The sequence below is a fragment of the Schistocerca gregaria genome, chromosome X (assembly GCF_023897955.1).
Source record: "Schistocerca gregaria isolate iqSchGreg1 chromosome X, iqSchGreg1.2, whole genome shotgun sequence".
NCBI classification, from domain to species: domain Eukaryota; kingdom Metazoa; phylum Arthropoda; class Insecta; order Orthoptera; family Acrididae; genus Schistocerca; species Schistocerca gregaria.
This window is the reverse complement of record NC_064931.1, coordinates 722382010-722400955: the sequence shown is the minus strand read 5'-3', so window position 1 is coordinate 722400955 and position 18946 is coordinate 722382010. Positions and strand designations below refer to the sequence as shown.

At 39.4% G+C, this 18946-nt stretch overlaps 1 protein-coding gene across 2 annotated transcripts in view; it reads left to right on the top strand.

Annotated features, from left to right (window-relative positions):
* LOC126298857 (homeotic protein distal-less-like) overlaps nt 1–14304 on the top strand; it is a 301048-nt gene extending 286744 nt beyond the window's left edge. For both annotated transcript variants that reach the window (XM_049990363.1, XM_049990364.1), the window contains one exon: nt 11444–14304. In XM_049990363.1, coding sequence (XP_049846320.1) covers nt 11444–11462 — 19 coding nt within the window. In that variant the 3' untranslated portion in view covers nt 11463–14304. The remainder of the gene's footprint in view (nt 1–11443) is intronic.
* The last annotated feature ends 4642 nt before the right edge of the window (nt 14305–18946 follow it).

The following is an 18946-nucleotide window of genomic DNA, read 5'->3' as shown; positions in this document are numbered from 1 at the left end:
CTCTAGTAGGACACGGAAGGAGTTTATTCTGAAAAAATCCTTATCTTGGATTTGAAAACTTCCGATTTATCAGTAACTGCCTTCAACAATTGCGGTAACCTGTCGAAAATAAGCCTTACTGAGTGTTACCCACTTCATGAACTGTAGATAACACCTATGCCTTGTTTTGCCGCTCAAATCACGAAGATGACAATTTCTTCTATCACAGCGCTTTGAACCTACATACGATTGGTGCAAACGCATTACCATCACCAAAAATCATTTTCATGGAGACGAGTGCTGCAACAAATAGATAAAACAAAGTAGCTCTGTATCATCTTTATTACTTGTAATAACCGGAAATGAAACTAGGTTAATAAAATGTAGTAAAATATTTCGTTGTGGATACATCTTCTGGACCAAGTGAAGAGGCACAATGGTAAAACACAAGACTCCAGTCAAAAAAATTGGAGATTATTTCACTTCCTTTAGTTACGTTTACGGATGATTTTCGAACGCCGTTGTAAAGTATGATTGGATTTGGACGTCATTAAAAATAAAATGTTAACATGGTAGTGGAAGAATGTTATCTTACCCATTTAAAAGTAGTTTCAAACTGCACAAACGCATTTTGGTAATTATTAATTAAAAACAGTGTAGATATCACGCCAAGATTACTAAACAGAAAGGCTGAAATCAGGTTCTGAGGAGTGAACCGTGAATATAACGGAGAAAATATCACAATAAGCTGCCAGACACATAATGATTTCAAGTCTCGTAGAGATGACAGTGAGGCGTACCCCAAAAATATGTCTTCGATTGCCCGGAGTAGAACAACACAGTTGAGGACAACACAAAATACTTCATCACTACAGATTTTATGCGAAATCACAATATGTAGCTCAAAATCAATTCGAATAAGTAAATAATATCATTTACACAAAATACTGCAAGAGAAGTGGCAAATTAGTGGATATCCATATGTTATAAAAACTATGTTGCTACGACTGGGTTCTGTATTGGCATTTTTCCCTCGAGCAGTCACTTTTAATTATTATTGCAATGATGGTGAAATTTAAAAAAAATGATCCAAGCCGCGCGGGATTAGCCGAGCGGTCTGGGGCGCTGCAGTCATGGACTGTGAGGCTGGTCTCGGCGGAGGTTAGAGTCCTCCCTCGGGCATAGGTGTGTGTGTGTTTGTCCTTAGGATACTTTAGGTTAAGTAGTGTGTAAGCTTAGGGACTAATGACCTTAGCAGTTAAGTCCCATAATATTTCACACACATTTGATTTTTTTGACAATTGATCCTATTTTCACAATTATTGTTTGCGTATGAATTTCAACAGAAAATCTCGTCTTATTGAGTAACAAAGCGTAACAAATTACTTTTCACTTACGAAAAATTCGCGAACCAGAGTGGTAAGCTATCAATATTGATCACAGAATATTAATTGGAAAAGGACGTAGAATGTATTGTATGAAAAAAAGTGGAATACACATTTAGAATTACATTTGATGTTTATGGTGACACGAACTCTCACCGTAACGATACACACGTATTCCAAATAGTTATAAACGTTATTTTATAATATTCATGTCGAAGAGGCTGTTCCGGTTCCTTGTGATAAGGAAGCAATATCGGTTACTTACCACCTTGTGAATAAAGGCGTTATCACACTGGGAAATGCAATCCCCTGTAGGGGTGCATAAAGTGAACTAAACTGGTTTCATAAGTGTTATCGGTTGCCTTTCCTTACTATAATATTGCCGCCCAAACCTGTTACAGAACCTCCAGCACGCTTCACAGTTGGAGGCAGTTACGCTTCGTCTCCTGTGTTCTACATGCAAACATGTCCTGCAATAGGTAACATTGTTCCACTACACTTTACATGTGTCTTTTCCGTTGGTCGGTAGTCTAGAATGGTTCAAATGGCTCTGAGCACTATGGGACTCAACATCCGAGATCATCAGTCCCCTAGAACTTAGAACTACTTAAACCTAACTAACCTAAGGACATCACACACGTCCATGCCCGAGGCAGGATTCGAACCTGCGACCGTAGCGGTCGCGTGGTTCCAGACTGTAGCGCCTAGAACCGCTCGGAGAGCCCGGCTGCCGGTAGTCTAGACCTTTCACTCATGTTCCTAATGAATCTCTTCTTTTACGTATAGCTAGTTTACAAAAGATTTGTCAATAGTAACTCAGTCATGGTTTTTTTGTATAATAATCGCATTGTTTGCATGGGCACTGTGTTCGATAGGTGCATATGACGCTCAGCAGTCACTAATATCAGTCACGTTTAGCAACCTTTGCCCTTACATTAAATTTACTTTTTCTCCCACTGCCATGTTAGTACATAGAATTTCTTATTAATCTCCTCAAGCTGTGATGTCACTAGATATAACACCGCCAGATACAGATAGTAGATTTTCCACTGTAGTAAGCGATGCACAGACCATCCGGACACCGACAATTTGCCCTCTTTGTAAACCTCTGGGCTTCCACGTGTTGGTAGACCAACTCGATACAACAGTTTACCTGACACTGTGACGGAGCCTAACCCTACCAGCGCAAGATCATTACAGACAGGTCAAAAAACTAGGCTCACAACTGAAATACATTCAAAAATCAATTCTTTTTTTTTACGTTTCAGTGGCAGCGCACAACTCCGAATACGCTCTCATTTTGTAATCTACAAACGTTTTCCTGTATAATGTGAAGATTACATTTTATTGTTTACAGGCCAGTTCGAGTGAAAGTTCAATAGCGGAAAACACAAATCTGGATTGCTACCGAGTCGCGATTAAATATTGGAGACTTCGTTTCCGCACCAGTATGGAGAAACGACTGCCTCGATTTGGTCTCCGGTACGCAACCGCTTTGCTTCGGAGACACACTTCCTAATCGAGTGGCAGCTTAAGCAATCTGTTGGCCACATGGCTAGATCGCTGGTCACGGTATGGAGAGCAGGACGTTTGCGCGTCCCCTTATTATCCGTGGCGCACATTCGGAGTGCGGATCGCGGGAGGCGGGCGTTCCCGGCCTCGGTGGAGCCTTGGATTTACTGCTGGCTTTTATCTGGCGATCTTTGGCTGCCGTGCGACCTCCAGCAATTCCAGCCCCGCCTCTGACTCTGCCCTCGGAACTGTTTGTCGTTTTTCCTGCTGCTCTTGTGTTCGCTGCGCCCCGTGGACATACGTATCGACGGTACCTCACGGCCATTGTAAAATGCTCGCTTCAACAAGATGGCGAAACAAAGGCAGAAATCGTAGCAACCGAGTGAAATAGGGCTACAGCTCTTTAGATTATTACATGATATTTATTGCATACGAAATTAGATTTCGTATTTTAATCATCCCTCGATAAAAATAATACTACGTCCTACAAAAGACTAAGGATATGCCAGTGCAAAACAAGGGAACCTTAAATGTAGCGTCTCGTTGATGTCGAAGTTAGTAATGACGAAGGGTTAGCTCGGTTAAGAAAGGAATTTCAGGTCCACCAAAAATACGGCATTCGTCTTACAGTGACTTAGGGTGCTATTAAATAATTTACGAGTTCTCCGCAGAAACTGATTTCAGAAGAAATATGTGACAAACACTACCTCGAATAGTGATTGGGACGAAGAGGGACCTCTAATGGCATAGGTGTTTATAGAAAATTCGCATGAAATAATATAAGGGAAAGGTTTGGGATACATTTATAAATTAATGAGAATAGTCTGATAAGACAATCATCGAAGTTGTGGTACAAGTATAGTCGTAATGAGGTATTGAACAGTTGTAGATAATACCAGCTAACCAAGATACAGAGCTACGTGGGACTACATGACCAGCGTACTGCAATGAAAGTACATAAAGTTTAAAAAAGGGTAATATTTCAGTTATGTATGGTCATTCACACTTCACATCTTTATTCAAAAGATTTTCTGCGAAGTCTGCAGTCAGTAGTTCCACCACTTTCAATTTTCGATAATTGTATAGCTACATCTGTTTCTGATAGATCCAAGTATAATTTAGGTGATTCAACAAATCTCCCTCTGAATGATATCCAACTCTTTACTTTTACTTTGTTATCAATAACGTCATGAGGACTAAATTAATCCTGACCGATCAGAAAATTTCCAGGCATTACCGTGAATCTACTCAGCTTCAATTTATGTTACAGCTTGTACGCTGTGCATATATCCAAATCTTTGGAAGTTCTATGGAAGTTTCCCACATGATTATCACTAGTTTTACTTACTAATTTGAATACATAACCGGAAAAATGCTCACTATTACGTCGTTCATTAGTTATTCTTATTCTACATTTCATTTATCGTAGTTCTTTCAAAAAAATCGTTCAAATGGCTCTGAGCACTATGGGACTTAACATCTATGGTCATCAGTCCCCTAGAACTTAGAACTACTTAAACCTAACTAACCTAAGGACAGCACACAACACCCAGCCATCACGAGGCAGAGAAAATCCCTGACCCCGCCGGGAATCGAGCCCGGGAACCCGGGCGTGGGAAGCGAGAACGCTACCGCACGACCACGAGATGCGGTCGTAGTTCTTTGTCAATGTTTTTATTTATAGTCAGTTGTAATCAAAAGTGTATTTATATTTATGAACTATATACCTACATTATTTACGCTGGTATTTAAACGTTTACCTGTGGAGGAATGAGTGGCTAATACTTGATATGTGCCATATAACATCAGACTTCAATTTTTTCCTTCATTTATCAACAAAGTTAACACATTTTACCTTCATTACATTAGAAGATAAGACAATTCAAATGGTTCAAATGGCTCTGAGCACTATGGGACTTAACATCTGAGGTCATCAGTTTCCTAGAACTTAGAACTACTTAAACCTAACTAACCTAAGTACATCACACACATCCATGCCCGAGGCAGGATTCGAACCTGCGACCGTAGCAGTCGCACGGTTCCGGACTGAGCGCCTAGAACCGCTCGGCCACCGCGGCCGGCTAAGACAATTCAGTGGATCAAAGTAGACTTTATAGCCTGTGTGTGAACCCTACCCGTGCCATATTTTTCTATCTGTAAAATAAACTGTTAGGATACTGAAAAAGTGTATAGCACAATACTGTACTCTAAAAGTATTTCTGTATCCACATACTGCCATTTCCAATCTTGTGATTGCTGCATGCATTACAAATTAATACCACTGTCGTTGCCGATGCTAAAATAGCGCGTACACAGAGTTTATAGAGCTACCTACAACTGCAGAAAATTTGATGAACGAAATAGTTAGTCGATGTAAAAACACTCATTGCTTTTACATTTTCGTAACTCGTGAATTCACCTTTAATGAGATTTCAAACAACATTGGTTGGTTGGTTGATTTGGGAGAGGGAGTGGAGACCAAACAGCGAGGTCATCGATCCTGTCGTATTATGGAATGATGGGGAAAGAAATCGTCGGTGTCCTTTCAAAGGAACCATCCCGGAATTTGCCTGGAACGATTTATTGAAATCACGGAAAAAATAAACCAGGACGGCCGGACGCGGGTTTGAACCGTCGTCCTCCCGAATACGAGTCCAGTGTGCTAACCAGTGCGCCAACTCACTAAATATTTTAGAACTGTTAATTGGGTACGAATGTTTCCTGAATTATTTGTCGCTGACCTATGTGAAACTGAATTAACTTATGGATTTAGTTTTCGGAAACGACCAGTAGTGGTTATTTTGTTTTATAATTTATTGATTAAAAATACAACCAGTGCAGACAATTGTTTCTTTACTAAATTTCCCCCAGCTCGTTCGGTAAATCTGCGATGGCACATGACGCAGTGGTTGAGGTTTTCCTCTTAGGATCGTTAAGAAATGAGTAAAACAAATTCTGGACATAATTGACGCACGATTCTGTGAGGAAAAAAGACGTGGCTCTGTCAACGTACATACATGTGAAGTTGAGTTAATAATAATGACTTGAAACTAGTTGCCGTTTAGAATGAGTAAAACCTTATGTGTAACTTATAATTGTTACGGATTCTAGGGATAAACATAACTGAATTTAGTTATCAATCTGAAGTTTTCACTAGCTCGATTTTTACGTATTTTTATGTCAATATTTTCCTCCAATTATTTTGGAGGATTCTTTGACACGGATTTTAACATACATTTATACACAACTCAACCGTTATTTCTCTCCTGTTATTATTTTACACTGCACTTCGTTAATAATAATCTCAATTTTAGTTAAGCGAAAACGATATAGAAGAGGCAAAAAAGTAGGAGACTACTCCAAGGAAATTATAAATTCTCTGGAAGGGTAGCAAACTGGTACGCTTTCCGCATGGTGGTTTGGTTTTTAATCATTATACTGGAGACGCTAGTATCCCAAGTGATGAATTCCTGATACTTACCAAATTGCTGTTATTTTGAAATTTCCGGTAAATAGGCAAAGAACGAAGAAGCCGCAGTAATGTATGATTTCTTTTACGCGAGGCTTAGAGCTAACATAAAGAAAAATCTGAAATTTCTAAAGCCGCTAGAAGCAGACAGTCTTGTACTCCAAGACTTTAAAAAAAGTCATCACAGACCTACGGCATAAAACGTGCGAGTGATAAACTTGTAGAAGTTGAGTCGGTACGGCACGCAGTGTTATCGGGGCCGCGTCCTAGCACAACTGTGGCACAGTCGTTACGTGGCTGACGCCCGTGCTTTGGCAAGTTGCTCGGTGCGGCCTTCCTCCCAGATAACACCAATCATCAGCTGGGCGCAGTGGGCACCAACTCGGGACTGCAAATCACCGTCTGCTCCCTTCTCGTTGTAATTTAGCAGAATCAACAGTGTGCACCTTACTAGTGGAGAGAAGGAGATTAGTGTTTAACGTCCCGTCGACAACGAGGTCATTAGAGACGGAGCACAAGGGAAGGATGGGGAAGGAAATCGGCCGTGCCCTTTCAAAGGAATCATCCGTCATTTGCCTGAAACGATTTAGGGAAATCACGGAAAAACCAAATCAGGATGGCCGGACTCGGGATTGAACCGTCGTCCTCCCGAATGCGAGTCCAGTGTACTACCCACTACGCCACCCTGCTCGGTCACCTTACTAGTCACAGGACAGGCACCAACCCTACCTTAACCTAGGAAGTAGTTTCCCTAAATTTAGGCGGACGTCCAGATGGTTCCTAACAAAGGACACGGCCGGTTCCGTTCTCCATCTTTGTACAATGCAAGCTTGTGCTCCGTCTCTGATGACCTCGTCGTCGACGAGACGTTAAAATCCAAACTTCCTTTCTTCCTTCTGTCGTAGCACTGACACCCATACTGGGACAAACACCACTTTGAGCGACAGCCATCATTAATAGAGCTCAATATGAGGTGTCAAGGCAGAATCTGACACAATTAAACAGCGTTGAATGTCGTGGCACAGCAGAATATTCTTGCTAACTGGCGACAGTGATCGTCATTCAGAAGACCTGCTGCAGATGTGCAGGAGACAGCAAAACAGTCTGGGCCTAAGTAATTCTGAGAGATTAACAGGACGTTAAACGCCAGTCTCCCAGTCATTTCACCAAGAAAGTTTAAGTTTGTTTCATTTTATGACTTCTCACAACCTACAATCGAAGGATGAAAGAATCTCCTTTGGCAAAATGGTTGAAATGGCTCTGACCACTATGGGACTTAACTTCTGAGGTCATCAGTCCCTAGAACTTAGAACTACTTAAACCTAACTAACCTAAGGACATCACACACATCCATGCCCGAGGCAGGATTCGAACCTGCGACCGCAGCGGTCACGCGGTTCCAGACTGTAGCGCCTAGAACCGCTGGCCACCCCGGCCGGCTCCTTAGGCACTAAAGTGAAATGTGAAGTGGTGTAGTTGAATACTGAAAACCGTTTTCTGCTACCAGTTCATCTGAAAGAATTAGTTGCTCCACTGAACAGCAACACCAGATTCACTGTTTGTACTTGACTATATTATACTACAGACGTGATTGAACCTTTGGTCTTTACAATCTAGTTCAGACAGTCCAATTGCCTTATGATGAGCCAAATATCACCTACGACGTGACGGTATTAACACGCGATAAATAAAAGTTCTTAAAACTTGAAGGTATTTGTGTGGTGTGTAAAAAATTATAATCCATTAATTGGTTTTGAGAGACGAATAGGTTTATCACAAACAGAACCTTCACTCACACTTTTAGACTACTTTATTTCACTGGTTGCATAAAGAATGAAAGGAATATAGGAGTTCAACGTTTGTCGACGTAAAGATCACTCGTGACGGACTGCACAAGGATATAGAAGCAAAGGGCAGTTGTCTTCTAAAGGGAACTACCCTGGAATTCGCTTAGAAAGTAATTTATGTGAAAGACGTTCTAAAAGACAAGAAGTTAGTTTCTGAATGGCTACTCTGAACCAGTGCGATGTGTATTCCTGTACAAACTGTTATTGATGTGTGTTCCTTCACATACTGATTGCTTTAAATATTTGAAGTCAGTATGACATTAAAAGTGTCACAGAACAACTCATAAAGTAGGTATTTTAGACGTAAACCCCGGACGAGTGAGTTGTTCTCGTGCCCAGAAAAATTCATAAAGGACCTTGAGACCTTGAAAAGTAGTTCTGATAAAACATAATCCATGTTTCAGCAATCAAAAATGTAGATTAACACATTTGACATACAACGAATTGAGAACTGAAGATGTTGAGGCCATAGATTAGATCTTCATCCGTACTAATGCTGTCGACGCAAACCAACAATATATCTTTTAGCCTGCATGTCTGATTGCACCAGTGGATATATTCTGGAATTCTCTATACTGTGGCATCGTTTAATATGTCCTCAACTGTTGTAGCTGTGGTAGTCCAAGACACCAGACGGTGAAATCAGTTGTTGCACATGCTTATTTCAGGTAGTGCAAATTTGCAGCGTGGTTTTAGTTGGAAAGCGCAGCGTAATTTTAGATGACAGGTCGAAGGAATGAAGTCATTCAATAGAATTCATTATTTCGCCATGGTATGCATAAGCGTAAGGCGTCTATTCTTATAGTTAATAACTTACGTTTCAGTGATTCCGCAAAGGACAAAATTTTTTATGATTTTTAACTGCCGTGTGTTAATTCACCTCCCTTTTAGATACCAACAGGTTATCTCTGGAGTTAGGTAGACCGCTACGACGCTACAAAATCCCTTTACATTTCAAAGACCTTTACTTGTTGAATTTCGTTTCAGCTCTTCACTTCGGTAAAATCACAACTGCTTATCGTTTGTACCATACGTACAACATATGTAGTAGGATTTTAATTCATATGTGTGCTGAAATTACGGATTACGCAACGGGAATAGGTAATTTCACAAATGGCTATTTTCCTTGCTTCCAGTTTTCTTTCTACTTTAAAAAAAAATGTAAGTGGGAAGTAATTGCAACAAGTGTAGTTAGTAGTTATGTAACTACTCTACAGAACACTCTGTTTCGATGAATAACTAATGTACCTCATACAACGAATTGACAAAGCAGTTAAACAATTGTGTATTGAATGAGCTGCGGAAGTTACCAGTTCTGTTTTCCAAGGTTTATTGAGATGAAAATAAGAAAACACGCAGAAGTCGAGCTGATGGTGTTCCTAACATCTGTCAAACATGCTAACAATTTTTTTAAACAAATTTACCATCCAACATTTGTAAACCTCTTCAATTTTCCACGAGTGTTGTCAATAACCGAACATAATGTTCCTTGGTTTGTGTCACCGCAGTAACTGGCTGTTTGGAAGAAAACTATTTGCTACTCGGTCAGTGCAGGTATTTTAGACATTCTTAACAACCTATATATTCGTAACATGTTCCTAAAAGTTAACAAACACATCTTACAATTTTTTTCAGAAATGGCTACTAAAGTAATTTTGACGAGATGAGTAATAAGACGAGTAGTAACATTAAATTACGGATTATGACGTGAAGTAGCTTCTACCTCTCAGTTCACTATCATTGACGAAGTAGATGTGCCGTTCCTAATGTATCAGTGCAATGAATACTGAGGAGACAAGAGATATAGAGATATGACTGCAAACTTGAATTAACACGAATTTTCTTTACTGAAAATAGAAAACGGCATGGAGAAAAGATTCCAGATGTGCAATCCGAAGAATAGAAAATAATAAAATAAAAATAGGAATTAAATGTTGGAAAGCAGGTGTGATAGGTTGGTGATGCAAGAATATACTGAATAACCTTTTCTCGGTTTGGAGTTTATATTTTGTTTCTGGCGACTGCAACATCTTCATCTAGAATAAAATATGTGATAAGATAGTACAAACCAAAATATAAAGTCGAAGCGTGAGTGTATTTTGAAGAATACTGATGATCCTTTATTGTCAATGATTCGACTGATGTAGTATAGAGAGTAAGGCACTGGGTTTGCATCCATTAGGACTTGTGTTCAGATCCCTGTCTAGGTATTTCGATTATTCCGTTGTTTTATCAAGACATATCAGTCTATAGATAGTGATCGATTTCTGTCACTAGCATTGTCAGTATAGTATAACTGCCCTTCCTTATCTCGAGCCGGCCGCTGTGACCGAGCGGTTCTAGGCGCTTCAGTCCGGAACCGTGCTGCTGCTACGGTCGCAGGTTCTAATACTGCCTCGGGCGTGGATGTGTGTGATGTCTTTAGGCTAGTTAGGTTTAAGTAGTTCTAAGTGTAGGGTCTGATGACCTCAGATTTAAGTCCCATAGTGCTCAGAGCCATTTGAACCACTCTGAACCTGATCTCGAAAATTTAGAAAACGCGTTATTTCCAGACAAATAATGAGAAGTCAAACATTTTTCAATTACGGATACTATGCTAAAAATATTGAAGCATTTAAAACTTATTACAGTAATTTTACGTTGTTTTTGTGGAGCTGATATATTACGACGGGGAAACTGCAAGCCACAATATGGCTGTAGGGTAAATCAGAGGAAGTTCGCAAAATTTTACGCATATGTGTCCATGGATTTGATAGTAGAACCATGACCGTAATACTTAGGTAAGATCTGGAATAAAAATTCTCAATAAATAAAAAACACAAGTATATTGAAAAAACACGATATACTGTGGAAGATTATATTCGGATGCTTCACAGTATTTGTACGACTTTTTCTATGGTTCTTCTCCACACGAACAGGATACTTATAGAACGATGCAATTAGCAGTAGAAGAACTGATGGAGATAACTTTTTTTACTTATTGTTTCTTATAGTGTTTATACAGAACTAGGCACAAATTATTCGCGTCAATTGAAAAACTTTTTGTCAGTTGTTTTGGTTTTATTCTGCACAGCAAAACACTGAACCCATGTGCAATTTATAGAACATATGCACTTCAAAGACAAAATATTGTTAAACATATTACACAATTTTTCATACTGTGACTTTTTAAGCTGCAAAGACGTAGCCCATTGAATAATTAGAATTAAGTTTTTGTGAATGAAGTGTAACGGCTGGTTGTGGTGTTGCAGGGTGTGGCCTGCTGTTTAACGGTGACACCGCGGGAACGTAGCAGCAGCAGCAGCAGCAGCAGCAGCAGTTTCGAGCCGGCCAGAGTGGGCGCCCCAGTTACCGTCCCTAGAGCAGCGCCAGCCGCCGTTTAAGTTCAACTCATCAGTTCTCGTGTTACGTGCTCTTGGATCTTCTCTTACCTATCGGTGACAAGCGAGTCGCAAGCCTGCTGTAGAATAAGAAACACTGGTGTGTAAATGTTCTTTTTTTTTTAGTGAATGTTGCTTTCGTTTCGGAAGACAATCGTCGTGTTTGCTCTATTATTGTGTGCGTAAAAGAGGATGAAGTGTTTTTCTAGAAGTCCTCGAACAGTGCCGTGGGAGAAATGTGAACTGAAATGTAACCGACACACTTTCGGCTGTTCCGCATCGACTACTGGTTAACTCATCGCTCTTCGGAGGATGGTTGGCTGAATCTAACAATCTCAGCACAAACAGTTTTGTGTGAGGACTTCTCCACACTGATGTGATTAGATTTCAGACAAAGGTTCCACGTTACTCTGCTTACGAAACAGTGATGTCTGAGAAGCACTATGCAACGCATTTTCAAACTATAACTGTACGTATTATGTCGTGCCCGTCTGGGTACGCCAATAACAACAATAAAAAGTGACGGAGTACAAAGAATCAAAGAAATCTGGCATTGAAAATATTGAAAAATGAGTGTTATTTTGGAAGTTTTATTCGTAACTTGTAGACGGAATTTGTAATGTACGAGAAAATGACACTGTTTCGCTACGGCATGGTCGTTAACCTGAAAAAAAAAACGTAACACAGCGTCAATTGAGCCGTAAAACACGAACACCTAAAATGAACTACAAATAAACAACGATATTTTGTTCAGGAACTATGACGTAAGTAGTTAATCGTTCGTTTAGGAACACTGCCGTCATAAAGAGGAGGACGCTGCTTCCGTAGTGAAGTCTCGTTTAGAAATTTCGCTGTCAAAACATAACACTAGAAAATCGCGAGTGTATTGTGTATAGGACCTTTGATTAGTGACATAAGATGTGAATTAATTAAGCATGAACATGACATCTTAAAAATAATTTTCTGTGAATTTGTAACGTGTAAACATTTTGTAAACCAGTATTAGGTGAAAGTTGTTCAGTCGAAATTTGCTTGTTACATAAAAAGAAACATTTGTACTGAGTACGTAGACGAAGCAACGAACTGTGTGTTAACTGCAGACGTGTTGGATTCCCAGTGGCTTCTGCAGATAAAGGGTGATATATGCACTTTTCAAAAAGTAGATAGTAATCACATACTAGACCAACCTGTCGCATAACCTGTCGTTCGCTTGCTACTTCCTTAAAAAGTGAACGTGTTCAAAAACTAGCGCTATTATCAGTTGGTTTAAAACATGTTTTTCCTATGTTGCAAGCGTATGAATTAATATTATACATCGAAGCACAACCATCTTAACCGAATTTACTTGTAGCTGACGTATTTCCTATGACACCTCTCTTAGGAAAATGCTTCTTCACATTTGCTTCGTTCTCCGATATTGAGTAAGAAAAATTCATGCGTGGTGCTTGAAAAACTTACAATTCTTTTTAAGAGAGCAATGATGCTTTTATTAACGGTTTATTTCCAAACCAGTGACATAAGTAGGGCCTATGTCGTCTGCAAAGCACCTGAAACTTAGATGGTTTCATTGGAGATTCATCCGTTGTAATTAACATGTCTGAAACAGTTCTTCTCTCTTCAGCAGTACTCAGTACAAAAAAAATTAGATCTACCGCTAGAGGACTCGTCAGTATGTGTAGACACGTGTATAGTGAGCTATCCTCGTACTGCATTTAGTTACATAAATTATTGTTTGTGCTGTTGTGATCGATGTTTACGTATTTGATTCCAGCGAACGCTGTATGAAGGATAAGTTCATCTATTATGTAAGGTGTACAAAATTTATTATAAGAGGAATAATGTCACATATATATTTCTAAGATATAGAGAATTACCAAACAGCAGTGTGAGATCTGCTTTTGTAATGAGCTCTTGGTCTGATGCCATTCAAGGCTATATTAGAATTTTATTTTGCTCTAAACAGGGTACGAAATGAAAATAAAGCTATCGAATACCATCAATAAAAAGCTTGTTTTGTCACTAATGCGCGGTGATACTGGCAGACAAAGAGACTGTAACAGTGAAGTTTGGCTTTTGCTGTGTCTTGTTGGTTTCAGTAAGCTATTTGGTTGCAGTCCATTCAGTTTTGTAACGAGTATTGAAACTAATTGGTCAACTTCGGCAACCTTATAAAATCTAACACAAACCGCGATCAAAGTAGATTACGTAATTTCTGATTGCTCAAATAATTCAGATATTTAGTGGCACAAGAAGACAAACTTTTTATGCTGTCACGTGGTATCAGTTATTAGACATTACTCACGCTTTTATTTTCTTTTTTAGTAATGAAACATCAAATTAATTAACACCTAATGGTTTGTATGAACATGTTAATTTATGTGTTGTTGAAAGATATACATAAAATAGAAAAAGAAATAAAACCAGCGAAACGTATTTTCACATCAAAGTTTTTTGATTCGCTTCCTTCGAATATCATAATCGATGTTTTGTAGAAATACGTAATACATAATTCACGGAAACCTTCACTTTTGTACGCAAAGAAACAACATTCGTGCATATAAGAAACATTTTATGAAATGTACTCAAAAAATTGCAGCCTAAGAAAGGAAATGAGAATTACGTACTACTAAGTATCAGCAGACGAAATTTATGTGAAATAGCTGTAATGTGTAAACCCGATAAAGAAATATGATGTGGTCTCTGTATGTAAAATACATAACGATTTCAACGGAGTTTTGTGCCATTGTTTGTGTGTTCGAAGTACCTATGTCCCAAAATACAAACATGTGTTCCTGATGATGTACCAAGGTCTGACCATACTACATGATGTAATAAGGATTTCTCATTTCATTGTATAATGATGAAGTAGTATTTGCAGGTGCATACAATATTGAAGGTGTCTAACATGTGCACATTACACTTCGAATCAGCAGGTGAACGTCTCTTCCACTTAAATGCATTTTGTTGTCCTAAGGAAATTGAATTTCAGTACACCACATTTTTCGACAAAATGAAAATTTCTTACTCATTTTCATGTATCTAGTTGCTATGCAGAAAACACAAGATCAGAAATGTACGGATCAGACAAATCGTACTTGTTATATTTCGGTTGTTTGAACAACGTTTATTTGCAATTATCCTTCCTATATACGTATTTCAGTCATTGCTACACAGGGCACAGAATTAGTAATCGTAGTTCCACCGTCGCACGCGCCTGTATCACCAAAAAGCAGCATTTTCCTGCTACTTAATAAAATCACCCACAGTACTCAACAGCGGTGGGTAACATCAAATAAAACATCAGACAACAGCTAGCAGCGGTTTTATTAATTAAAAAGCTTTCCACTTTCCTGTAAAAAGTAGCTACCAGAGACAAAAGATTACTACTAATCATGTGAATCAACTGTTGTGTTTCATAGAAGAGTGCTTTGGAAAAACAATTAACATATATTATTCCACGTGTCACCAAATTTCTTTTTGTAAATGAGACAACACACTTATTGCCAAGCTAGCTAGCATTTAAATACGTTTGGCCTCACTGTTGTCACTTAACTGTGCTGAAGGCTGTGCAGGAACTGATATGTTCCTTAACCGAATTATTTTGTAAGTGAATGAAACTGCAGGAAGGAAAGCAGCTCATGAAAAATGGCGGCAGGGTCACATTTTCTAAGTGTTTATTACGATAAAGGTCTCGTAGATAACATATTGCACTTATTCCTGAAAAGGAAATGAACGGCTGCTGTTGCATAGTTACGTATCATTATACACAAAGAAGGCAGAGGCAGGACTGAATTAAAGTAAAATCAATGTAGAAAAGGTAAACACAATAATATTATTACAATATGTAGAGATCTCAAAATACTAATTACACTTGCTGATAGAGTTTTCCAAATGACACAAAATTTTTCTTGCATCGATCAAGACTAAAGCAGCAGATTTATGGTGGAGCATGTCACTCACTAGGCTGTCTACAGAACTGATAACCTGCCTACATCCAGAAGTTAATCGAAACTACTTATATCAATGACAAATACACAACTGTTTAAAATCACGTCAGATTTTAATTCAGGCGGCACAAATTTATTGTGGCCGTAAAAGATATACTGAGTCGCAAAGTAAGTACACAAGTATCACACACACGGCTGAAAGTGGACAAGGAGACTACCCTTTGATGTCGGACGTCAAGTTGAATCGATGCTGACAGCGGTACGTGGATCTACGACGTATTTCAGGTGAAGTCTGTTCGTACAGGTAATTAAAATACCCTCAGCCGTACGTGAAAGCGGAGAATATAAAAAGACAAGGAAAAGGGGAAGAGACGGAGAAGGTGGAGGGAATGGGAGCTCGGCAATAAAACCTGTATGCTGCGCCGGCCACACCAGTCCCCAACTGCAGCCAATTCGCCGGCCGAGGGCTGCACAAAGAACAGCTGCCCATGTGCTTCACATCGGACATCACATTCGTAAGGGACTACCATCTGCGTACATTATCCGAGGAAATAATTTTACAGAATGATAAAAGTCTTCCGGAAGTTAGGAATCTTAAGTTGTTCAACCATTTATTTTCATTGTCGTTACGTATGTTTTACAAATGGTTGGTTTCTACCCCATAACACTTCTCCTCTATCTAAATTTAATATTTTATATTCCACGTTAAGAACGAAAAGGTGTATCTTTCGTTTTACCATACGGTGATGGTAATATCTTTTCATCTGCGGATGGTACGTTGAGAGTATTCAGTTATCAAGATTTCGTGCTGTGTCGCTATCCCAGCGACGACGGTATGTATCAATCGCAGTGAATTTCTAGATTCCTCACTAGAATATGAGAATATTCACCGATATCCTCGTCTTAAACGTGTGACTGGCAATTTAACTTTCTTAAAACAAACTCGTGACTATTTTCACTGCCTTTCTGTGTATACATTGCACATCTCACTGACACATTATTACTGAACGTGTCGCACAAGCGTTTCGTAAACAGTTTTCGTAGACTAACTGCCGTTTCCTTACATCCTACACTCGAACAGGATTTAGATCTATAAACTCGAGCATAAAACTGATGATTCCGTTCCATATCCTCATTTAGTTTTACTCGAAGGTGTTTTACTTCTTATTGCTGTAATGAAAGCTCAAGTCCCGTTTAGTGGCACGCTTTGCGGTTTCAGTATTTCTTAAATGACAATGTTTTGTGACACATTAAAAACTTGTCATGAGATAATTGGATAGCACTTTCTCGTGAATCACCTGCAAGGAAGCCTTAATGAACAAGCACACCCGAAATTGGGTTCGTATAATTCGATGACACTCCGACCAGTATACCTTGCCGTGTTGTTCTTTTGAGGAAATCGTCAATCCGGTTACCCACTTGGGTACAGAGTGCCACAGTAACTTAATTTCATTTACTGTTTAGTGTTGTCGTATTGACATAAATGGTTTTAGAAATCAAGGGAAACAGCATCAGTCTGGTTTAATTGATCGATGACTTTTTGGGCAGGACTTTCGTTTAACACGAACTGAATTTCACGTAACTATTGTTCATCGACAGCCGAGCTTGTTATTATGGAAAATACAGTTTTCTTAAGAGTCGATAACTACTGACCCAGATGCCTTGGATTTTATGGGAAGTAACTGCTTCACATTCTATGATACCCACTGATCTTGAGCGTATACTTGGCTGAAGATGCAGTAAAACAGACACAAAAGTTACTGAAGTGATACCAAAAACGTTTGATCCACGTTATCATCAAAATGGCGTTATATTTTAACGTATGGGTCCTATGTTGGACGCACTAATATGTACCAGATATCAGCTGTAGACAGCAAACATCAGACACCATGAAGCATCATGAGAAAGTGGTTCCACTTCTATACATTCTGTGCGTCTTTATGATTTGTCATCTATTCTAGTATTCAGGGCAGTTTGCTACTCAAGTGACGTGTGTAAGCTGTTAGCAGGAGGTATTTCATTTGGAATTTCGAGAGATGAACTAAAATTATCGCATTGCACTTTGGATCCTTGCTGGCGTTTACAGACCTCAGTTTGTGTCAATTATATTGGTGTTGATAGGCAACATCATGCGTCTTTTCATTGGTTCGACATTTACACCTGGGAAGTTAACAGTGGAGTTCGTTTGTTAGAAGTCTGAAAACTGGATTTAAAATGTTGCCAGTAATAAGATTGAGTCGTATCACCAGCGACTTATAGAGCACAAGTACACACGTGTTTGCAAGTTGCTCAATAGGTAGATGGCATGTTGGTTAAAGCGCATCTATGGTCCGTATAAATCTGCCTTATGGGTCGACTAGATTACCGCTAGCGATACATCTAGTTCACCTTTTACAGCGAAATGCACAGCTCACTCCTGGCTTGACCGTCACATTCCTTTGGCTGCATAAAGATCGTCGCACGTGAGGTGTATCTCGCTATGCGAGGTTGTGGAGTGGACGCTCCACATCTGTTTTTTCGACGTTGTTTACTCTTTCTACCACAATTATTGAATTATTTTTCTGGTAGCGACTGAAAGAAACTCCTGCTGCATGACTCTTGATGACTGATACGGAAATGTACATTTCGGCTTTACTGAATACACTTCCAGCGCTAACTTTCTACGTGAGAACACGTGACAAAAGAATCGGAAGTTGGATTTAGCTTACTATAGTATCCAGTCTTTGTAAAAATAATGGATTCTTTTAAATGAGGCCAGGAGCGAGACATAAGACTAAAGAGTGTAGGTTGTAGAACCCATTTTGGAGTCTCGTTACTGGTAACGATTTCTCCTTCGTCAGAGAAATGTAGTAGGGTCTAGTCGAAATCTGAAGGACAACTAAAGAGCTAGTAGAGTGAAAATGAGAAATAGCTGCTATGGAATCGAAAGCTCACTGTCGGCCCCATCGTATGGTTCTCCATGAACCCCTCCTGTTATCCTAGAGGCAGAAAGCTGTAGTTTGGCGGTATGACATGATGCAGCGGTCCCGTACTGCTCACTACGTTACGTTACCTCTCTAATGGAGTAATCAAAATATTCTTGTACCGCTTTTTTACAAAAACCATTCCAGTATAGTTTCATCAAGCAGAGATTATAATCCGTATCCTCCTACAAACAAGACTCTTGGTTATTCACGTTATCCTGTAGATGCAGTTCTGTTTGGTTAAAGATACGACCAGAGATACTGCAAAGCAGTAAATTGTCAGTAGGATCACAGCCAGCTCGCTTCTCCAAAATTAGGTTGAATGTTGTTGTAGACACCGGCTCATGTAACAAGTCTGTCACGGTCTGTTGGTGGCGCCGTTCGCAATATATGGAGCATTTTAAGGTAGTTGACGGTATCCCTACCGTTTCTGATTCTGTAGAGCTACGGTACTAAAATTTGAA